The following is a 24686-nucleotide window of genomic DNA, read 5'->3' as shown; positions in this document are numbered from 1 at the left end:
CACGAGCAGCCCTTGCTTTGTTGATTTTGTTATACAGGACATAAAGCCTTTTCCTCCCTGACATGTGAAGGACAGAAGAAGACTGAATATCTCACAGACTGACTGATAAAGGAATGTAGGACACCACAATCAGGACTGTCACTCAAGAGGGAAAGATGAAGATAAATTTAGAGTTGAAAAGTAAAAACAATACAAAATAGGGGATAAGACTTTCTCATTTCAAAGGTCACATCTCCAATTGTCAACTGTCCATTCCCGTGTCCCCTAGGTATTGCAAATGACATCTAGTCAGAGTGGCAACAGGCTGAAAGAGGTTGGCCCATGAATACCATTTATCACATATCCACAGGGCGACCACTAGAGTGGAGGTCCCATGTTCCCTGTGAGTGGAGCAGTGTCAAGACTACCACTATACTCATGACGTTATCATGATCATTGGTGGCCCCATAGGTGAGACCCCAAGTGATCAGACATTTTTCACCGCATCCTGTGGAGAAATGATAAATGGTGGGGGTATGACACCCACAATGATCAGTTGTTAGCAGCTGCAGATGCAAACAGTATGTGACAGTAGAACACCACAGCACCATAAAGGGCTTAAAGGCCACTGCCAGATTGCAGATTACCACTTATTTGAACAGTTGTTGACCTGAAGTACCCAGCAATGGCCACTAAACAGTGTGTGGAGCTGTGTTGCACCATACTGTTTACATCCATCCGCTGCCAGAGATGAAATCAGCTGATTGGTAGGGGTGCCTGCATTTGGACCCCCACAAATCAGGTATTGATGAACTATCTCAAGAATGGGCTATCAATTTCATTCTACTGAGAAACTCCTTTAAGTCACAACAATAATAAGTGGTAATATCTCCTTCCATATCGGAAGGAGATCTCAAACACATTGCAGCTGCTCAAGGTTGATTATTCACACTTATACAGTGCTAATTTATCACCACGTACAATAATATAGTAGTCATATTGAGCAATATGTGGCGGACTTATGTGAGGCGCACTGCCTAAGTCAGGCGCCAGGCAAAAAAAAAATCAGACAGTGGGATATTAATCAAGCTAAAGAAGATGGTGCTGGGCAGGAAAACAACCTGGGGAGGCAGACGCTCTGGAAGAGCTATGTCACGCCCAGAGCACTTAACTCCTCATTTGCATAGGGATTAAAATACTAATCTCTGAGAAATGCAGCAACTGATAGAAGGTATAAAGGTGTTAATGGATATACATGTCAAAGACTTGCAAGCCAAATACTTGCCATTTGAGCTTACTGACTTGTTCCCTTTAAGCAAAAAAATGCACTCGAAGTTGTCCATATTCCTTAAAGCGGTTATCCAGGAATATTTATTTTTTATTATGGGCCTAAGATCCTACAGGCAAGTAATTGCTGTCTACCTACCTGCTGTGCTCAGCGACTATCTCTGCCGGTCACAGACTGCTCCTGTTGGTGATTCAGTGGCATCACGTCGACAGAGCAGTGGCTTCTCTTTCACTCATGCTCTGTTGATAGGGCGTGACTGCTGACACAATGCTGAATGATAGCCCCCTTCCCACAATTAGGCAGTGGGGAGCGGTCTATCAATCAGCATGACATCGGCAGTCACGCCCTGTCGACAGAGCAGCCTGGAAGAAGAGCTGGTCTGTTGATGTGGAGAAGCTGAATCGCTCTGAGCTGCGCCCTGTAGAACAGGCAGGTAGATGCCTCTGTTAATAACTACATGAAAAAAAAATTCTGGACAACCTCGTTAACTTTGGGTTTTTAATTTTTTCTTTTTTACAAATCAGTCATACAAACTAAACTCGACACATCAAGAACAGCATTTCAGTTTTAAACTTTCAGGCTCTTACCTGGGCATACGCATTGCGGTTAGCTTGTAGACTAACTTTTATAACTTCAAAAGGGTTTACTACAACGGCTTCTGTTAATCCAGATCCAAGTCCAGCAACTGCAAAAACCTGCAGAGAAGGCAACATGAGCCAATGTAATATAGAGGAAGCATAAGCGTTAAGAATTTTACTATGATTATATCAGCAATATAGACCATATTTATACAATGGTGATGTCATCACATGACCTTTTACAGAATGTACCATTACACACAGGAGTATTAGGCTATAAGATAGCAGGACTCACCCATGCAGGAGGCAAAGACAATGGAGCCAGCAGCTTTTTGTATTGTTCAAAGGTAAAGAACTGAAAGGAAGTAAAAATCAGCGGTCAATCCATTGTGAAATCCTCGCCCATTGATTTCAATAAAGAACATGTAATGCCTTATTTGCCCTGTAGGGATGCTAGCTTTCTCCAGAGATTACAATTGATCGTCCACGATTATTTTACTCATTTATATAGTGCCACTAATTCCACGCGCTTTACAGACATTATTATAACCTTTCTAACCAAAAAGATAATTCAGAGTGGACTACTAACTTTAGTGGGTTATTACTCCCCCTAAAACACACTCATGATTGCTGAGGAACCCAAAGCTGGGACCCTTACAGATCACTAAAATAGACAACCAGAGCCCCCATCCTGAAGGATTTTGATTAGAGAAGTAGAAACGTATGCTCACTGGCACTGACTGTGATTGGAGAATACAGTGCTGGACTATTTATTTATTTTACTCACTTACATAGCGCCATTAATTCCACAGCGCTTTACAAACATTTTTGTCACTGTCCCCAATGGGGCTCACAATCTAGAATCCCTAGAAGTCTTTGGAATGTGGCAGGAAACCAGAGAACCTGGAGGAAACCCACGCAAATACAGGGATGGCATACAGACTCCTTGCAGATGTTGTCCTTGGTGGGATTTGAACCCAGGGCATATGGATGGAGCATATACAGGGCACTAATATGACTACAGTTCTATCCAAGCAAAAAGAAAAATAAGTCCACTGCACCTCATAGCATCATAGGGTTAACTTTACCCACAATACGAGCGCACGTCAGGTCCAAGGAGTCCCTCTTGGAATACGTTCAGACATCACAAACAGAGTAGAGACAGCGCTTCACAGGTTGGTGGATTTTACATCTCCTTTATTCTGCCTTCTTTGGCAACGTTTCGATCAGCTTGAAAAAGATCTTGTGTGATCGAAACGTAGCCACAGAAGGCAGAATAAAGGAGATGTAAAATCCACCAACCTGTGAAGCGCTGTCTCTACTCTGTTTGTACAGTTCTATCCAATCTCCTGCAAATCGGGCTTGGGCCAGGTGATATGAGGGGTCCAAGCAGTTGGGGCCCAAGAGATTAATCATCTATTCTATGGATAAAATAAACGTGTTTTTCATGAGATAACCCTTTTAAGGCAAAAAGAAGCTATAAATCGATGTACAGCAAGCTCCCCCTAGAGGCAGCTGCAGGCAGTCAGATTTTTTACTTTGTCCTTGTCAGGGATAGTGGATATCTTTAGCCCTGACAAGGGCATAGCCCTGACCCTTATACAGAGTTGCAGTGAAATAAATCAGCACAGGGAAAGCTATTAATCATGAAATGCAAATAATTACAGCTTATTAATTTCACTAATAAATTTCCTGCTAACCAAATACAGAGGGCATATTTCTTTTACTACAGAGAAAAAGAGCAAGCACTCAGGAAATGTAAAGCTGGCTCCATGTTTGAGTTTGCTGCTAAAGGTTGTTTTGCTTTGCTATAATTATGTGTGATGAGTGATGTGCGGTCACGTGGGCATGCTAGTGCTGAGATATTCATACATGAGAATATTCGAGATGTCAGTATGTAAACATTGTGCACTTAAACCCCATACAGTACTGAGATTTCTTCTAAAAGAAGCAATGTAGAGGTCAACCTTGGCCTAAACCGGCGTTGGAAGGAAAAGGGGGCCTCTGACTAAAGTGTTGCTTCATTGTAATCAGACTAGTGATGAGAGAACGTGCTCGGATAAGGTGTTAACAGTGCATGCTTGGGTGCTAACCGAGTGACTTCAGCATGTTCGAAAAATACATTTGCGTCCTCACGTTTGCACGTCTCGCGGCTGTTCGACGGCTGCAACACATGCTAGGATTCCCTGTTTGTTAGGCAATCCCTGCACGTGTTGCGGCTGTCGAACAGCCATGAAACATGTAGGCATCAGCACTCGACATATTTTTCGAGCACGCCGAAGTCACTAGGTTAGCATCTGAGCATGCTCAGATAACAATTCTGCTCATCACTAAATCAGTCTCATACAGATAATGATAGGCATTAAACTTCATAAAGTCAGTGTTCAGTGATCAATAGCTACAAATCCTAAGAACTGACACTACTATGGCAAGACCTGGTATTTTTCCACCATAGGGGTTTTCCACATTTGGGAACGTTAGATTGATACATACATATCAAGGTCTGGGCAATGGAATAATATTCTAAAAGTTGGGTTCAATAACCCATGGAATGCTTGGATAACGTGAACATTCCAGGGATCCTGACATATCCTTAGGCACTTTTTAACAACTGTCAAGTCAATTATTACAAGTTATTGGAAATCCACAAAAACTCCCACTTTGGGTGAATGAATGGAAGAGGCTAACAATATTATGAAGATGGAAAACAAATGTCACGGAGTGACTAACCTGTGTGACACGACCCAACGGTTGGTCGGTCACCAAACGGCACAACACCACAACGCCGATGGAATAGGGGAAAGGGAATCAGGGACGGTCACCTCCTGAGCTCCACCCTGAGCCTTTCCCTGTTCTCACCTAACACCCTATGCAGGTCCTTCCCCCTGCTGACGTCAGGATACCTCGTCACGATTTGTCACCTAGATCTACCCTGGCTAGTGCACTGGCCGGCAAGGAGCTCTAGCCTCACCTCTGCAGATAAAACACACAGGGGGAAGTGACAGACACCGAAGGGACAAGGTAACAAAAATACAACACTTAGTTTGTGCACACCAGTGGTTAATTCCACACCACAGATAGCACAGCAACAGTACTCCAAACACCAGACTTGACTGACACCAAAGAGCTGCTTCTGCAAAGGTTGGTCTCCAAAGATGAACTGTATCACCAACAGTCAGCTGATCATCAGGTGACCTTTTAAAGGATGTGGGAGTTGGTCACCACCAGCAACATCAGCTGACCCAGAAGCACTGCAGTAACACTAGCTTGCCAACGGGGAAAAACGGCATTTATCACCCGCTGCCCTGAAAGGAAAAAAGTTTTAATGTGAGTGGAACCAGAGCTTCCAAAAATCCCAAAATGAATTGTGACAGTACCCCCCTTTCAATGAGGGGTATCTGGACCCTCAACACTGGACCTCACCAGTCAATAACTTACAGTGAGGATGCCTCAATCCACCAGAGTTCACCTCGGCAGTCACCTGACCCTCAGGTTTATGACAAACGCAGCCTGATAGAATTGACAACAACGTAGGCTCTGGAGGTGCCACAAATCTCCAAAGCACCGACCTGGGGAATGAGTTGTGTACCTGCATTACTGGGGGTAACTCCAGCTGGAAAGTCCCCGGGCCGAGAATGGCTGACACCCGATACGGCCCGATCACCCTGGAACTCCAGGCCCCAGTAGCACACTTCCACTGGATGTTTTTGGTGGACACACACTCATACTAATTCACACACAGGTCCAAACCTGAACGTTTATTGCAACGCATACATTTGCCAACAGATAGTGAACTCTTTGAGGTACCGACAACAAAGGCGTCCCCTGTGTCACCACACTCACACCCCTTCTATGCATAGAGGGAACCACCACCCTCCCCTGACCCCTCCTCCTAAGAGGACTCAGACACTCAGGGTTAACATATGGTGAGTCCTGCCCCTACTCCCTGACAGAACCTCTGCTGCCCCCACCAGAGAAGAAGGGATAGGTTGTAGAAGGATGGCAGAGATAGTAGCTCCCGGGCAGCAGCCCTCACATGACTGATCCCAGCTGACCACTTCCCTGACTCGTCAATCTATCACCGGTTTGTGTTTTTCCAACCAAAGGAGGCCTAAAATGATGGGTGTTGGCATTCCCCCAAGACATAGCACAACAGGGACTCCTCATGACGAGCCCCTATACGAGGGTGTATATAATCCACGACTTGGGTCACCCTCCCCTGGCTGAGTGGGACGGAGTCAATGGCCTGGATGCTTAGTGGTCTCGCTAGTGTCCTACTCCTCAGACCATGGGTCTGGACAAAGTGGGCATCCACCAAATTAACTCCCGCTCCACTGTCCACCAGCATCGTTATATTCTCAGTTACCCCGCCAACCACCATTTCAGCAGATAAGGTAAACTGAGGGGAAAAATGGAGGAAATATACACACCCTGGTCGCCTCCCACCTCATGACCAGGGGAATGCAGCTTTTTAGATGGTGTAGATGCTTTGGCATGAGCTGGGCATATACCGATAAAATGACCAGTCTGCCCACAGAAAAAACATGCCCCCACACCACAGCGAACCGCAGGCAACCCCGTTTGGTAATTAACTCTTCCCACCTGAATGGGGTCATCCGCCTGCTCAGGTGTGTCCTCCTCCCCAGCAAGGATTACAGGGGGTACATTTAGTTCATGCCACTCCCTCAAGCGTCTATCCACTCGGATGGCAAGGGACACGGTGGCCTCCCAATGACCTGGCGGCAGTGTACTGCACAAGAGTATCCTGCAACCTTGGGGACAGACCCTGAATAAAATGGCTCCGAAGGGAAGGGTCATTCTACTGTGTGTCAGTGGCCCACCTCCTGAACTCTGAGCAGTACTCCTAAGCCGGCCGGCCCCCCTGCTTGACTTTATGGAGTCGGGGAGACGTCATCAGGATCTCCATACACCAGCGCCAGAGCTGCGAAAAACTCATCCACCGACCGTAGAGATGGTGAATCGGTTGGCAGGGAGAAGGCCCAGGATTGGGGATCACAGTTAAGAAGGGATACAATAAGAGCATTACCTAGGCACATTAAGGTCAAGTTAGTGATTTGGGCCTCAGCGGTAAGAAAAAGTATATTACATCAATGGTTAAACTCAAATGTTCCGTCGAAATCATTGATATTAACAAAAATTCATTTTCTATTTAAAATGGACTGGTTGGAAACTTTGACCAACAAAGAAACGTTAACAGAGAAGTTCTTCACTAGATGGTCATTCCTTATTCCTTCTTTAGATACAGAGTCTAAGAATAGACTTAAGAAGCAATTCGAAGGCACCAATTGGTACTTGCTACAAAGCTATGCACCAATTTAAGGAATTTCTTCAAATGATGACACTCGCAGGAAAGGGAGGGGAGGGATAAGGGAAAGGGCGGGATTACTGTTCAATGTCATGAACATACTGTAACTGTTTATACCTTTTCCTTTGTTGTTAAATTTAATAAAAACCGTTTAAAAAAAAAAAAAGAAGAAAGGATACAATGATTCCCACCCGTTGTTCCTCACTCCCTGATGATCGAGGGTGGAGCCTGGAGTATAACTTGCAGGCTTCTTTAAATACCAAAAATGTATCTGTCTCTCCAGAAAACCGGTCAGGGAAAGATATCGTTGGTTCTGGTTGAGCATGCCTCTGAGCCGATGCCCAGAACCCCATCAACTGCGGCAGCACCTCCTCACCACGCAGCACCTTGAGCTCATCAGTGAGGTTCTGGAGCAGTTGTACAAAGGCCTGCATCTGAGCCATGGCTCACCAGAAAAAAATATGTACGGTTGGTGATAATGTCACGGAGTGACTGACCAGTGTGACAAGACCCAAACGGTTAGTCGGTCACCAAACGGCACAACAACACAACGCCAATGGAATAATGGAGAGGAAGGCTCTGACAATAGGGAATCAGGGACAGTCGCCTCCTGACCACCACCCGGAGCCTGTCCCTGTTCTCATCTAACACCCTATGCAGGGCCTTCCCCCTGTTGACGTCAGGATACCTCATCCCTAATTGTCAACTAGATCTGCGCTGGCTAGTGCACTGGCCGGCAAGGAGCTCTAGCCTCACCTCTGCAGATAAAACACACAGGAGGAAGTGACAGACACCAAAGGGACAAGGTAACAAAAATACAACACTTAGTTTATGCACACCGCTACTTAACTCCACACCACAGATAGCTCAGCAACAGGACTCTGAACACCAGACATGACTGACACCAAAGGTTGGTCTCCAAAGAGGAACTGTATCACCAACAGTCAGCTGATGCATCAGGTGACCTTTTAAAAGGATGTTGGAGTGGTCACCAGCAACATCAGCTGACCCAGCAGCACTGCAGTAACACAAGCTTGCCAGTGGGGAAAACCTGCATTTAACCCCCCGCTGCCCTGAAAGGAAAAAAGTTTTAATGTGAGTGGAACCAGAGCTGCCACAAATCCCAAAATGCATTGTGACAACATGATTACACATGATAACATTTGCATCAAAGCTTTTCATCACCAATGGACATGTTGAATATTATTCAGGGAAGGGAATGACCTGGCAATCTTGTTGTCAGAAAAGTATACTTAACATAGAATGTCAAGGTAGATGTGGTCTCCTCTGAAGTGCTGGTTCAATAAGTTTTTTTTTTGCCCCCCACCTCCTTTTCTTTCCTATTCTTTCCCTTTACGCCCTCCTTTCTTCTTTGCATTCCTCTAGAACACACAATTATTTATTTGGTTCATGTAAGACCTTTTATTAATACCTCATCAAGCTGGATATAATCATTCTAATGTCTAACGATTACTTAATGTTATCAACAGTCAACTTTTTTATTGTTAATACTGAACATAATCGGAATGTTCTGTTTTCATATCAATGTTGTCAAAACCCAATAAAAATATTTAAAGTAAAAAAAAAAAAGAAAAAAGGGATCCTGACAGCTGATATATGTTGTTCGATCTACAGGCAGCATGTGTCAGACACTGGCTGCGATTTCTCCGCACAGGAGACTAGTCGGACAGGCCTCGATGGCTTCTCCCTGCCCACTGCCAATGACTGTGAGGTTTCTCTCTGTGTGCGTGTAAAGGGAGAGGCCTGTCATTCACTGGCAGCAGGAGGAGAGAAACCAGCAGGGTCCTACCTGTCGACTAGTCTCGCATGTGGTTGAGTTCCCAGTGTCTTAAAGAATGTTTTTCCCTGAAATGCTGAAGGATTTCAGAGTCAAGCATACCTGGCTGTAATCATTAGATTGTGTAGACCAAGTTTACACCAACGTAAGTTACTTTGTGCCAGAAATGCCCACCAAACCGATGGGTTGTCTTGTTGTTGCATCTTAGTCAACTGCAATTTTCCAGTAAGCCACACCCTTTTCAGTGAAACTACACCCTTTTTTTTTTAGAAAAGGTGGAGAAAGTGTTTAGAAGTATCAGTTGTCAGATTCCTTTTAAAGCAAACCTGACAGGTCCCTGTCCCTCACGCCCCCAAACAGCCAGCATATGTTTATTCTTATGTTGACACCCTGCCTAACCAGCCTTTTTTTACAGTATAGGCGATTCAAATGTATGGCAAAAAAAGAATGTTAAAAAATCCATTCCCAATATGCCAATTAGTTTCAGACTAGTCAAGGGGCGTTGGTTTCCCCAGGCTGTTTATCCCAGTAATCAAGTTACAGATCCTCGTTGGGATTGACTATTGATTATGCACGTCTTGGGAAACTTTCAATATTTCAATGAAGGCGAGAGTAAGCCCCTCCCCTCCAACACCCCCTCTACTAATCAAAAACTAATTATTATACTGGAAATGGATTTTAACATTTTTTTTTCTGCCACACACTTTAATCACTTATCTTATATTGTACAAAGGGATTGTTAGGCAGGATGTTAACATACGAATAAGCACATGCTAGCAATTTCGGGCGCATGGGAGACCTGTCAAGTTCCTTTTAATGCAGATCTTGTAAAAATTTTAGCAAGAAATGAGAATTTTTTATGCAGGTTAAATAAGAATTTAGAAAACAAAAAAAGGAAAGGAAAAAATAAAACATATTTACAGGTTTTATTTTGAAAATATGATGACAGCCTGAGATTGCTTACAATTAAGAAATCAAATATGTAAAGAGTTACATTTCTAATACGGGAACAGTTTTACGTTTCGGCATAGAACGGCCATAAAACACCCATACGTATGAGCACTAAGAGAGGATATTTTTGATGCAGGTGAAAAAAAAAATAACCTCACATTTCTCACTTTGTAAATACAGCTGCTGTGAAGAGCAAACATGCTTTACAGCACAAAGCGCTGAGTGAAAAATGAAGACGGGAACACTGAACTGACTCAATAAAACCACTGTTGCTTAAAGTGGCTGTTACATCCAAGGGGACTTATCCACCCATATCTATCTCAGGAACAGTAGAATTTCAACCCCTAATCTATTTATATCTGCATGTAGTTCTTTCAATGACAAGTCCAGCAATGCCTTTACTTGGCCAGGCCGTTCCTCTGTAACTGAGAAATAAGTGTTTGAATAAATGTGCAAATGAGGTTGAAGAGCTATGGTAGTCCTGAAGCCTCTGTCACTCAAGCTCTATTCCCTGCTCAGCGCCGTCTCCTCCTGCTTGACTGGCAGCCTCTTTGCTGTGTGACATCAGGCAATGGCTTCGTCAGTCATGCAGAAGGAGATGGCACTAGGCGGGGAATAGAGTTGGAGTTACAGAGGCTTCAGATCTACCATATAGTGGGTATGGAAAGTATTCAGACCACTTTAAAATTTGTCACTTTGTTTAATTGCAGCCAATTGGTAAATTCAAAAAAGTTCATTTTTGTTCTCATTAATGTACAATTTTCAGGTCTTTCCAGAGATGCTCAGTTGAGTTTAGGTCAGGGCTCTGGCTGGGCCAGTCAAGAACGGTCACAGAGTTGTTCTGAAGTCACTCCTTTGTTATTTTAGCTGTGTGCTTAGGGTCATAGTCTTGTTGGAAGGTGAACCTTCGGCCAAGTCTGAGGTCCAGAGAACTCTGGAAGAGGTTTTCATCCAGGATATCTCTGTACTTGGCGGCATTCATGTTTCCTTCAATTGCAACCAGTTGTCCTTTCCCTGCAGCTGAAAAACACCCCCATAGCATGATGCTGCTACCACCATGTTTCACTGTTGCGATTGTATTGGGAAGGTGATGAGCAGTGCCTGGTTTTCTCCACAAATACCGCTTAGAATTATCACCAAAAAGTTCTTTGTCTCATCAGACCAGACAATCTTATTTCTCATAGTCTGGGAGTCCTTCATGTGTTTTTTAGCAAACTCTATGCAGGCTTTCATATGTCTTGCACTGAGGAGAGGCTTCCGTTGAGCCACTCTGCCATAAAGGCCATACTGGTGGAGGGCTGCAGTGATAGGGTTTTTGTGGAACTTTCTCCCATCTCCCTACTGCATCTGTAGAGCTCAGCCACAGTGATCTTGGGGTTCTTCTTTACCTCTCTCACCAAGGCTCTTCTCCCACGATTGCTCAGTTTGGCTGGATGCCAGTCTAGGAAGGAGGCCACTGTGCTCTTAGGAACCTTGAGTACTGCAGAAATTATGTAACATTGGCCAGATCTGTGCCTTGCCACAATTCTGTCTCTGAGCTTCTTGGCCAGTTCCTTTGACCTCATGATTCTCATTTGGTCTGACATGCACTGTGAGGTCTTATATAGACAGGTGTTTGCCTTTACAAATCAAGCCCTATCAGTTTAATTAAACACAGCTTGACTCCAATGAAGGAGTAGAACCATCTCAATGTCTTAGCAAAGGGTCTGCATACTTATGACCATGTGATATTTCAGTTTTTCTTTTTTATTAATTTTTCAAAAAAAATCTACATTTCTGTTTTTTTCAGTCAAGATGGGGTGCAGAGTGTACATTAATGAGAAAAAAATGAACTTTTTTGAATTTACCAAATGGATGCAATGAAACAAAGAGTGAAAAATAAATGGGGTCTGAATTCTTTCCGTACCCACTGTAGCTCTTCAGCATTTGCGAATCAATGCAAAGGATTATTTCTGGCCATGTAAAGGTATTGCTGGACTCATCTTTGAAAGAGCTACTACATATTTATATAAATAGTTTGGGGTGTGAAATCCTGCTTTCAAGAAAGGAAAGGACACAGCAAACAAATTTCATAGCTTGCATGGAATATATTACAGAGCAAGAAAACTTAAAATTTTTGGAAGCTCCAATGGAAATTAATGCCTTTCCTGAAGAGGAGTGACTGGACTCTAGGTTTGAGATAGATGTGGGTCCTCCTCTCAGAGTGTCATAAATATCCCAGATTTGAACACACCTTTAGAAGTGTTGTCCTATGTAGTTATTCCTAGGGGGTCCACCATCCAGTATACTCATATACTAAACTAAGTGGAGGGTTGCTACAAGGAGCATATCTGGAGGACCTGCTGTCTATGACACAGGCAGTTCATTGATTTCACATGGAACTGTCGAATGCTTCATTTACCAAGTGGAGGAGCACGTTCAGAAAAATGCTGCAAATCACTTGTGCTATATGTTTGTAACATCCATTTTATAAAAATTCTATCTGTTGCTCTTGCCTGTCTGATTAGACAGCCCTGATATTCACATGAAAGTTTTGAGCGAGGGCCTATGTACCCTAGATGCAAACCATGTACTGTAGGTAGTATAGGCGTACCCACCACCAACTAGTGGTTGCCGAGCACATTGCACCTGCGTGCTCTATGATAAGGTACAGCACGGTCTTTCACTTTGAATATCACATTGGCGGCTGCCACATCTGTATTTTGCTTTTGGAAAAAAGCAGACAAGCCCTGGTTAGTCTATCGTTTTTGCTTTTGGGTGGCAAGAACCTATGTTCCACTCTCGATTCTTCAAGGGGTATTCCAACTTTTGAAAGCCCTTGTCCTGTTCAAAAAAGTAAACAAAGTATGATTAAATTAAATCACCCTCCCTAGGTCCTGCGCCGGGTCTATTGCCACCCTCCCTAGGTCCTGCGCCGGGTCTACTGCCACCGCTCCCAGTTTCTGCTATTGTCTGAAGTATTAATGTTATGTCGACTGCCCTGCAGCCAATAACTTTGCCACTCAGAGCCGCTGCGCTCACTGAATGGCTGCTGTGCTGTCGAAGTGATATCACCACTGTAGACCATAAACACTGGGAGATTAACCGTTGGACTCATGCATGGTCAACAACAAAAAAAAATCTTTTTTTTTTGTTAATAACAAACTGCAGTTGTGTGACAAAAGTTTTACAAAATAAGAAAAAACTTTTAAGGAACTGCACAGTTTGCACATAAGGGTGTGGAGTAGTGAAAGTTTAAAGAGAAAGGCATGAACCAGAACTCACAAACCCTAACCTTCTGTCCAGGGCAGTAAAACCCAGAGCCCTAAATGAGGGGCTCATTTTTAACTTTGTAATGTGACCTGTTTTTCTATATACACCATTGAAAACAGTAATTGGAAAAGAAAAAGTATACAGCTTTATTAAACCTTCAGTCTCAGAAAGTATAGGGTTAATGCAATTTTTTTCCCTTCTATTGCAGACAAAGAGTTGCAGCCTCCGGTTCTTTCTGTGATGAGCGGCAGCGCTGCCAAAAGTTCTGATTTGCTTCCCATGGTAATGTCAACGTTATGTAAATAGCGCAGGTAAAGCGCGGCTTTGCATGACATGTAAATAGAGAATTTGTTTTACAGAACAGGGGACGATTTTCTAGTTTCCTTTTCATTTAACAAACGTCTCTGATGATTTCTGGTCAGAGGTCAAGTCCCCAGTTAGCTGACAGGAGCTGGAGTAAGACATTTAACCCTTTCTCAACATACCGGGAGGGTTCAGGTTCTGTGTGCGGCGTGCCTGCTGGTTTATACAACTCATGCGGCTAATATTTTCATAAGGCAAATAAAAGATTGATGGGACTGACCGCATAGTCAGAGAAGTGACATCACATATAACGTTACGATGAGGGACTTACCTTAACTGCTCGCTTCGGGGTCTCGGCCAAGATTGGGGGAAGTATTCCTTTATAGAAGCCGAATAACCTATAAAATTGTAAATAGCCATATTACACATGAGCCAGCCATCAGATTAGGTTTTTCACGACACAATATACTTAATAATATTTTTAACACAAATACTTTAAAAATTCCCATGACAGATTTTCAGCTATACCCCACATCACATTCTTTGAAAAAAAAAAAACACCCACTTCAAGACTATTCCTGCACTTGCGCCGTGCACTGCCTCCACAATCCGTACCTTTTCCTCCCTTGTTTGGGAAGTGTATTCTGCGCAGGTGACTTCCGCTCCAGTGACCTCCGGCGTGTGTGATAATAAGGTACTCTCCCCAATTGCTCCCTGCATAGTCATCACCATGGTTCACACATGGTTCCTAGCGATAACTATGCAGGAAAGAAGAGGGGAGAGCACTATATCGTTGCGCACGCCGGAGTTCACAGTGACTCACCGACACCTGCAAAGAAGGTCCCTGAATATACGGCCCATAGAAGGGAGCAAAAGGGCGCAGGCGCTGGATTATGGAGCTACAACTGCACATCACAGGGCATTGTGACGTGCATGGGAGAGGGGTAGTATTATAATCAAGAGAGGAGGAAGGGATTTCTTCGAGGCACCGTGCGCCCCGGAGCCTAGAAGAAATCATTAGCATAAAGAAATAAAATATGATTTCTTAACAAAAAAACAGATAATATGAGGCATACAAGTCGGACTAGATTAACATTTCCATCACCTGTATGCTCATATTAATAGGTTATATATGTCCCAGGGGGTGACAGATTCCCTTTAAAATGACCTTGCCATTAGATGATTAAAAGAAAAAAGAGGAAAGACACAAATGATTGATTGCACTTCATAAATTTTAATAATATTTATATTATAAAGCAAACACAAAAGCTTAGACAAAAGAAAAACATTTAACAATGCGCACATTGCACCTGAATCAGTTACCTAGCCATGTATAATAATTTAGTAATTACTAGATATATTCATTTCTGAGAAGTCTGGTTGGAACATCTAGGAGACTCATGGAAATAGAGAAAACCTCCTACACTCTCGGAGGCGTTAACAACACTGTCGGACAAAAAATATATCAATCACTTTGGCAGGACACAGGTTGCTTAAACCTTCTACCTGCCAGAGAAGTGGATAGCTGGAGGACGTCAGGAGGAGCCGTCTCCTCACTATATGGAGGTGTAATAACGTGCAGGAGAGGTATATGTCACCACAGAGAAGGCGGACCAACAGTAAAAGGGGAGGTTTATTTACAGGGTATAATACTGGTAAAACAGACAGTATAGAAGTGAATATGATAGGAACAGGTTATATCAACAACAGAGAGGCATATACGGTATGCAAACAGTATTAAAGTTATTTTCCTATAAGACAAACTTATCAGTCCTCAGGGGTCTTGATTGCAGGGATCACTCTTGTCCAACGTTGGCACCGAGGCACCAGCGGTGCTTGCTGTCCTCTGTCTCCGGGGGTCCTTAATTTAGTCCAGCTGGCATATGAGGGGTCTGAGGCTGACAATATACCCCTTTGCTCCAAGTCCTTCTCTATGCTTTGGCTGCGGTGTTCTCCCACCAAGGTCAGGGGCTCTGCCTTAACACACCAACTACCGTGACCCTGTACGTAACACCGTCTCTCTGTACAGGTCACTGTCCCATTACTAAATGCCCCTCGGTCACAGGGGAGCATCTCAGCAGTTAACCCGGTCTCTCTGCGAGGGAGCATCTGGTCGCGGTACACAGTCTCTCTGTGGTGCGACGCCTTATCAAGGAGGGGAGTCAGCAACCTTCCTGACAGTACACTACCAGGCTTCACGTCCTCTCTGCCCACCGCCTGTTTTCCCGCTTCCAGTCCTCCCCTCTTCCTGTTCCTGGCTTCAGTGCAGTCTCCTAAAGTGCCCCCGGGGAACCTAACGCCCTGCTCAATGGTTCTGGGCACGGAGCTGGGAAGGCAACTCCCCCTCGGCTCCTTCAGTGCTTCACCCCCCTACAGAGGCACAAACCTTGCACTTTCACTATGGAAGGCATCAGGCGGGTGTTTTTATTGTAAGGGTACTTTCGATGGGTACAGCACTATATTTTTTGAGTAGAGGTGCTGAAAAAGAAATGAGCTAGAGATTTCTTAGCGTTGTATACTGCATGGATGAGACATGGATAGAAGAAGTGGGAATGGTGGTCTGGACCAAATGAAGATAAATTAACAAGTCCAATCAGTCATTGGATGTATCTGTACATTCTATACATATGGCACCGGAGTAAAACTAATAACAAATACTATATGGTCACTGTACAACTATAATATTAGTGTTTCATAGGACTGCAAGTAGCATCTACATTACCTGTACTTAGAATAATCACTGTATTATATGTGGTGTAATAAGAGCTATTGCTGTCTTCTCTGTATCGTTACATTGGACTGCAGATGACTATTTAATGTGCCTTTTATTTAAGTTATCGTTAATTTTATTTGGGTGAGGAAGGAGTATGAATGGGTGTGGTTTGCAAAAGGATATGGCCTATAAAAAGGGGCATGGCTAGCCCCAAAAAAATTTGCAGCGCCACACATAGCTTTGCCATCTAAATCAGTGTTTCACAAACTCCAGTCCTCATGGCCCCCCCACGTTATCAAGATTTCCATAGTATTGCACAGGTGAGAAAATTTCTGATGCCTTGATACATGTGCAATACTAATGAAATTCTGAAAACATGATCTGTGGTTATCATGTAGAATTACTTAGTTACATAAATAGAGGTTTCCAAGTCTGTTTTCTCGTGACATATTGTACTTGATGATAGTGGTAAAATATTTTCAATATGACTTGAGTTTACAATGTCTTGCGAAAGTATTCGGCTATCTGGAACTTTTCAACCTTTTCCCACATTTCATGCTTCAAACATAAAGATACCAAATGTAAATTTTTAGTGAAGAATCAACAAACAACAAGTGGGACACAATTGTGAAGTTGAACGAAATTTATTTGTTATTTAGAATTTTTGTGGAAATTCAAAAACTGAAAAGTGGGGCGTGAAATATTATTCGGCCCCTTTAACTTAATATACTTTGTTGCGCCATCTTTTGCTGCGATTACAGCTGCAAGTCGCTTGGTGTATGTCTTTATCAGTTTTGTACATCGAGAGACTGAAATTCTTGCCCATTCTTCCTTGGCAAACAGCTCGACCTCAGTGAGGTTTGACGGAGATCGTTTGTGAACAGCAGTTTTCAGCTCTTTCCACAGATTCTCGATTGGATTCAGGTCTGGACTTTGACTCGGCCATTCTAACACCTGGATACATTTATTTGTGAACCATTCCATTGTAGATTTTGCTTTATGTTTGGGATCATTGTCTTGTTGGAAGACAAATCTCCATCCCAGTCTCAGGTCTTTTGCAGACGCCAACAGGTTTTCTTCAAGAATGGTCCTGTATTTGGCTCTATCCATCTTCCCATCAATTTTAACCATTTTCCCTGTCCCTGCTGATGAAAAGCAGGCCCAAACCATGATGCTGCCACCACCATGTTTGACAGTGGGGATGGTGCGTTCAGGGTGGTGAGCTGTGTTGCCTTTATGCCAAACCTATCGTTTGGCATTGTTGCCAAAAAAGTTGGTTTCATGTGAGTAGCACCTTCTTCCACATGTTTGGTGTGTCTCCCAGGTGGCTTGTTGCAAACTTTAAATTACACTTTTTATGGATATCTTTGAGAAATGACTTTCTTCTTGCCACTCTTCCATAAAGGCCAGATTTGTGCAGTGTACGACTGATTGTTGCCTTATGCACAGACTGTCCCACCTCAGCTGTAGATCTCTGCAGTTCATCCAGAGTGATCATGGGCCTCTTGGCTGCATCTCTGATCGGTCTTCTCCTTGTTTGAGATGAAAGTTTAGAGGGACGACTGGGTCTTGGTAGATTTGCAGTGGTATGATACTCCTTCCATTTCAATATGATCACTTGAACAGTGCTCCTTGGGATGTTTAAAGTTTTGGAAATCATTTTGTATCCAAATCCGGCTTTAAACTTCTCCACAACAGTATCACGGACCTGCCTGTTGTGTTCCTTGGTCTTTATGATGCTCTCTGTGCTTTAAATAGAACCCTGAGACTATCACAGAGCAGGTGCATTTATACGAAGACTTGATTACACACAGGTGGATTATATTTATCATCATTAGTCATTTAGGACAACATTGGATCATTCAGAGATCCACAATGAACTTCTGGAGTGAGTTTGCTGCACTGAAAGTAAAGGGGCCGAATAATATTGCATGCCCCACTTTTCAGTTTTTGCATTTCCACAAAAATTTAAAGTAACCAATAAATTTCGTTCAACTTTACAATTGTGTTCCACTTGTTATTGATTCTTCACCAAAAATTTACATTTGGTATCTTCATGTTTGAATCATGCTATGTGGGAAAAGGTTGAAAAATTCCAGGGAGCCGAATACTTTCGCAACACACTGTATTTGTGAAAAAAAAGAAATTTGGCACTTTTCAAAATTTTAATTTTTATGCCCTTAAATGAGAGAGTTATGTCACTCAAAATAATTACCGTAACAAATAACATTTCCCACATGTCTACTTTACATCAGCACAATTTTTTAAACATTGTTTTTTGTTAGGGAGTTATAAGGCTTGCAATTTCTAATTTTTCCAAGAAAATTTTTTTGTTTTATGGACCACATCACATTTGAAGTGACTTTGAGGGGCCTAAATGATACAAAATACCCAAAATTGACACCATTCTAAAAACTGCACCCTTCAAGGTGTTCAAAACCACATTCAAGAGGTTTATTAACCCTTTGGGTGCGTCACAGAAATAAATAGAATGTGGAAGGAAAAAATTAACATGTAACTTTTTTCACAAAAAATGTTACTTTAGACCCATTTTTTTATTTTTGCAAGGGTAACAGGAGAAAATGGATCCCAAAATTTCTTATGCAATGTCTTCTGAGCACGTCGTTGCCCATATGTGGGGGAAAACCAGTGTTTGGGCGCATGGTCAGGCTCGGAAGGGAAGGAGCGCGATTTCAATTTTTGAATGTAAAATTTGCTGGAATAATTAGCCCCCGATATGCCTGAATAGTGGAAACTGCCCACAAGTCCGTTCCCCTCAGGGAACTTAACTTGATGTGTGGTGAGCACCATGAACCCCTAGGTACTACATAGAAGTTTATAACGTAGAGCCTTGAAAATAAATCACATTTTTCTACAAAAATAGTTTTTAGCCCCAAATTTTGAATGTTCACAAAGGTAAAAGGAAAAATTGCACCATACAATTTGTTGTGCAATTTCTCCTGAGTACGCCGATGCCTAATATGTGGAAGAAATTACTGTTTGGGCGCACAGCGGGGCTTGGAAGAGAAGGGGCAACATTTGACTTTTTGAATGCAAAATTTGCTGGAGTAATTACAGGACGCCAGGTCGCGTTTGGAGAGTCTTTGATGTGCCTAAATGGTGAAAACCCCCACAAGTAACAATATTTTAGAATCTAGTCCCCTCAGGGAACTTTTCTAGATGTGTGGTGAGCACCTTGATCCCCAGTTGTTCCACAGAAGTTTATAAAATAAAGCTGTGAAAATAAAAAACGGGAGAAAATGGACACTAAAATGTGTTGTGCAATTTATCCAGATCATGCAAGATACCACATATGTTGGATAAAACTACTGTTTGGGCATACAGCAGGAATCAGAAAGGAAGGAGTGACTTTTTGAACGCAGACTTTGATGGAATGGTCTGTGTGTGTCATGTTGCAATTAGAGAGCCCCTGATCTGACTATACAGTGGAAACCCCCCACAATTGAACCCATTTTGAAAACTATACCTCTCAAGGAATTTATCTAGATATGTGTTGAGCACCTTGAACCCACAGTTGCTTCACATAATTTTACAACGTTGATATACGAAAATGAAAAATATATATTTTTACAACAAAAATGTTGTTTTAGCCCCAATTTTTTTTCACTTTCACAAAGATAAGAGAAAATTGACCCCAAAATGTGTTGTGCAATTTCTCCTGAGCATGCCAATATCCCATATGTGGTCTAAAACTACTTCTGAGGCACAGTGCAAAGCTCAGAAGGGAAGAAGCGCTATATTGAAGTTAAAGGGAACCTGTCACCCCCCCAGGGCATTTTTAACTAAAAGAGCCACCTTCAGCAGCACTAAGGCTGCATTCTGTCAAGGTGGCTCTTCTGTTTCTGACCCCCATTAACGCCAAAATATAGACTTTTATAAATAGGTCCTCATATCTGTATTCCATCACAGAGCTATGGAGTGTCCCTCTGTTTAAGCCGCCTCCCAGCTGTCCATCAACCCCCTGTTGCGTCCCTACACCGCCTATCTCCTGTGCTGTTGTTGCCGTTACATGTTGCCGGGCACCTGCGCTGTGCCAACAGCTCTCAGGCATGAGCTGTGCGCGCTGCCTGGGAACTGACATTAGGCTATCGTGCCTGCGTGTTGCGGAGGCCCCAGCCCCGCAGTGTGAATACTTCATAACACACTGCGGTGCGGGATCTGGGGACTCAAACACGTAGGCGTGATAACCTGATGGCAGTTCCCGAGCAGCGCGCACTGGAATAGGAGATCTGGAAGATTTGGCAGTACCCAGGGATCGCAGACTGACATAGTACTTAGCCATGAGAACCAAGCCTGTCTGGGCCAGAAGGAAGCAATCAATATAATTCTTGCCCTGTCATCTCTGATCTTCCTCACCACCAGAGGCAACAGGGATAATGGAGGGAACGCGTAGGCCAGGTTGAAGTCCCACTTTTTCAGGAAGGCATCCACGATAAGAGGTTTTTTCCCCTGGGTTCAGAGACCAGAACTGCTTTACCTTTCTGTTTTTCCTGGTGGCAAAAAGATCTACTTCCTGTTGACCCCACGTGTGGACAATCAAGTTGAAAATGTCTTGATTTTGAGTCCATTCTCCCTGCCTTAGTGCGTTGAGGCTTAGAAAGTCCGCTTTGGTATTGTCTTTCCCTCTTAAATGTAGCGCTGTCAATGATAGAAAATGCCTTACCGTCACCTGGAAAAGGCGTTCCGCTACTTCCATCAGGGCCTCGGATCGGGTTCCCCCTTGATGGTTGATGTAGGCCACTGCCACTTGGTTGTCCGATAGAATTCTGACATGGTGACCCTATAGGCACACAAGGAGTTTTTTGACTGATCGTTCTACCGCCGATAATTCCTTTAGGTTTGAAGAATTCTCGACTCGATGATCCCATCGACCCTGGACTACAATATCCCCCATATGGCCCCCCACTGGCGTCCGTGCTTATTATATGGGATATGCGATTTACCCAGGGAACTCCCGAGGCCAAGTTATCTCTGTTAAGCCACCATTTTAGGGACTTTATTGCTAAAGGACTTAATGTTAATTTTCCTTGCAGGAACCCCCCTAGGATCCTATCATTAAGTAGAACCTCCTTCTGCAGGATCCTAGTGTGGAACTGAGCCCACTTGACGGCCGGACTACAGGAAGATAGTGAGATAGGCTACCCTGCCCCCACAGGTGAACAGGCCTCCACCGCTGGTTTCTTGCCGGTGGCCCGCACATGCGCAGAAGGGAGCTGGCCCCGGTAACCCGGAAACGCTCATCGGCTCTGCCACCGAAGTCACCTGGTGCCTGACGACACAGCACGCACCAGGAGACTGCCCAGGGACGCCGGAAAAGAGGCCCCCATCCACACATATACCGTCGGACCCCACACGCATGGTGCCCACACCGCGGAGACTACAATTGAGATATACTTACTTCGGTGCGTGGCTACTCCTGGAGATGGTCGATCCTCCGGACCTCCCCTCCCTGCTGCACGCACACTGTCGTGAACTCCGAGGACCACCGTGGCGCTTCCAGGAGTCCACACCGGTCGAGGTAGGAGACCTCCCCGCTACCTGGGCCGACCAGTCTGGTCTGGGATCTAGTGCTCCAAAGACGTCTGTAGGATCCCGTCCCATCAGTAACAAGAAATCAACTGATGCATGGGAGAGGTGCCGCCCTTTTTGTATCTGTAGGTTTCCAGTTCCTGAAGGGCGAATCTCCTCTCTCGTGGTGCTGTCATGGGGTCCGAATAAATAAGCATTTTATACAATAGAAAAACAGAAATTAATATTTGATACAGAAACCTCTCCTTGCAATTACAGAGGTCAGACGTCTCCTGTAACTCTTGACCAAGTTTGCACACACTGCAATAGGGATATTGGTCCACTCCTCCCTACAGATCTTCTCCAGATCTTTGAGGTTTCGGGGCTGTTGCTGGGCAACATTGGGTTTCAGCACCCTCCAAAAATTTTCTATTGGGTTCAGGCCTGGAGACTGGCTAGGCCACTCCAAAACCTTGAAAGACTTCTTACGAAGACACCCTTTAGTTGCCCTGGCTGTGTGTTTCAATTCATTGTCATGATGGAAGACCTAGCCACGACCGATCTTCAATTCTTTTCCTGAGGGAAGGAGGTTGTTGGCCAAAATCTTGCGATACAAGACCCCATCCATCCTCTCTTCAATATGGTGCAGTCATCTGTCCCCTTTGCAGAAAAGCATTCCCAAAGTATGATGTTTCCCCCACCATGCTTCACAGTTGGGACGGTGTTGTTGGGGTTGTACTCATCCGTCTTCCTCCTCCAAACAAGGCTAGTGGAGTTGATGCCAAAACATTTTATTTTGGTCTCTTGTGACCACATGACCTGCTCCCTTGCCTCATCTGGACTAGATCATCCAGAATGTAATTGGTGAACTTCAAACGGGTCTGGACATATGCATGGACAGGGGACCTTGTATGCCCTGCAAGATTTTAATCCATGACGGTGTAGTGTGTTACTAATGGTAATCATCATACCAACAGCAGGCAGATAAAACAATGGAGCAAATACAGACGACAATCGTTTTACGCTTACTTTGCTCTTACATGTAAGCGCGAAACGATCGTTGTCTGTATTTGCTCCATTGTTTTATCTGCCTGCTGTTGGTATGATGATGCCACAATAAAGGATTTTGTTGCACAGGATGGTATGTTCCTATCCGCTTTCTTCTCTATGGACATACAGGATCTTTTTCTTTGGAAATGTTCAGGTTATTGACCAGGTTCTCCTGAGTAGTTTCCGGGCTGATTCCTAACCTTTCTCAGAATCATCCTTACCTCACGAGTTGAGATGTTGTGTGGAGCCCCAGACCGAGGAAGATTGTTCGTCAAGAGTTTGCATGTTCTCCCCGTGTTCACGTGGGTTTCCTCTGGGTACTCCGGTTTATGCCCACATTTCATAGACATACTCAAAGGGAATTTAGATTGTGAGCCCCATCGGGGACAGTGCAAATAATGTCTGTAAAGCGCTATGGAATTAATGGCGCTATATAAATGAGTAAAATAAATAAATCAATTTTGTGTTTCTTTTTGCCTTCTCATCAGGCTGCTTTGTCCATTGTCCTGTAGTCCATCCCAGCCTTGTGCAGGTCTACAATTTTGTCCCTGGTGTCGTTAGACAGCTCTTTGGCTTAGGCCATGGTGGAGAGATTGGAATGTGATTGATTGGCCTAGTAGATCTATTACTTACCTAGGTATAAAATTAGCTAGTTCTGATAAAGAACTTTTCCAGCTTAACTATTATCCCTTACTGGATAGGGTGCAGTCCATTATTAAATCGTGGGGAGACCCTTTTCTGTCATGGACGGGAAGGAAGAATCTCCTAAAAAGCTTAATCCTTCCCAAATTCACATACCTATTCTCAACTCTACCCATCCATGTACCAAACTATTTCCTTGCTAGAGTGAACTCTTTATTTTTCAAATACACCTGGAGGGGCGCAAGACCCGCATTAACTTGCACACACTATCATTTGCCAAAACATAAAGGGGGAATGGGAGCCCCCGACATCAAAAGCTATTACTATGCAGCGGTGCTTTCTCGATCAGTGGACCTGATTAGGAATTCTAGTGGCAAACATTGGGTCAACATAGAAAACACTATCTCCTATACCCCTTAGGTCTCTACTGTTGACATATACTAGGGGATGGAATCCCTTCCCCCCCAACAACCCCCTCTCTCTGGCTTTGCTCGGGGTTTGGTCGAGCTTCCACACCCTCCTGGTACCCCCTTCGTCCCTACTATTGAAACTATCCGACGGCTTGTCTCCATCTCTGGACGCATTAAGGGAGGGAGGTGACCTAGCCCAGAAATTGAGACAAATCTCCATTGATCAGATAATGGTGGATGGGGCACTCCTTCCGTTGACTGAATTGAGTGATCTCTTGGCCCCCTCGAGCTTTACTTTTCTCTACTATATTTCTTTGAGAAAGCTATTGAAACGTATACAATATTGCCCAGATAATCCACGCAAGCTTACACCATATGAAGTTCTCTGCTCCAGAGTATCAAGACCAACCAAGGTCCTCTCTACAAGTTACCAGACACTCATATCTAAAGACCTATCCCTGAATAGAGCATACATTGCCCTCTGGGAAAAAGACCTAGGATACAAATTCACACAATCACAAATAGACCATATCTATACGCATTTGCACGGCCCAATGAGCTGCGTGAAAACCCAAGAAAACGCTTTTAAAATAGTTACACGATGGTACATTACACTGGCACAGACTTGTACCTGGCGGTCGAAAGCTCGGGCTAGGTGTTAGCGTTGCGAGGAAGAGGGGGGTGACTACCTTCACATATGATGGACTTGCCCTGTCCTCCGACCCGTTTGGGCAGGAACAGAGAAATTCATCAGAGATATCGCAGAGTCCCCAGTGTCGCTGACACTCGAGACGGCTCTGCTGAATCTCCCTATATACTTCAAACAAAAGAAGACTCCCACCTTAATCCACAATATTATAGCTGCGG

At 43.9% G+C, this 24686-nt stretch overlaps 1 protein-coding gene across 5 annotated transcripts in view; it reads right to left on the bottom strand.

The window, feature by feature from the left end:
• SLC25A21 (solute carrier family 25 member 21) overlaps positions 1 to 24686 on the bottom strand; it is a 584350-nt gene that overhangs the window by 86220 nt on the left and 473444 nt on the right. For all 5 annotated transcript variants that reach the window (XM_073554205.1, XM_073554202.1, XM_073554203.1 and 2 more), the window contains 3 exons: positions 13807 to 13873; positions 2141 to 2200; positions 1855 to 1962 (listed from right to left, as the gene is read on the bottom strand). In XM_073554205.1, the coding sequence (XP_073410306.1) occupies positions 1855 to 1962; positions 2141 to 2200; positions 13807 to 13873 (235 nt within the window). The remainder of the gene's footprint in view (positions 1 to 1854; positions 1963 to 2140; positions 2201 to 13806; positions 13874 to 24686) is intronic.

The sequence above is a fragment of the Dendrobates tinctorius genome, unplaced genomic scaffold, assembly GCF_039654945.1.
Source record: "Dendrobates tinctorius isolate UK_male_01 unplaced genomic scaffold, ASM3965494v1 ptg000208l, whole genome shotgun sequence".
Classification (NCBI taxonomy): domain Eukaryota; kingdom Metazoa; phylum Chordata; class Amphibia; order Anura; family Dendrobatidae; genus Dendrobates; species Dendrobates tinctorius.
Note: the sequence above shows the minus strand (reverse complement) of the source record. Positions and strands in the feature narration are given on the sequence as shown.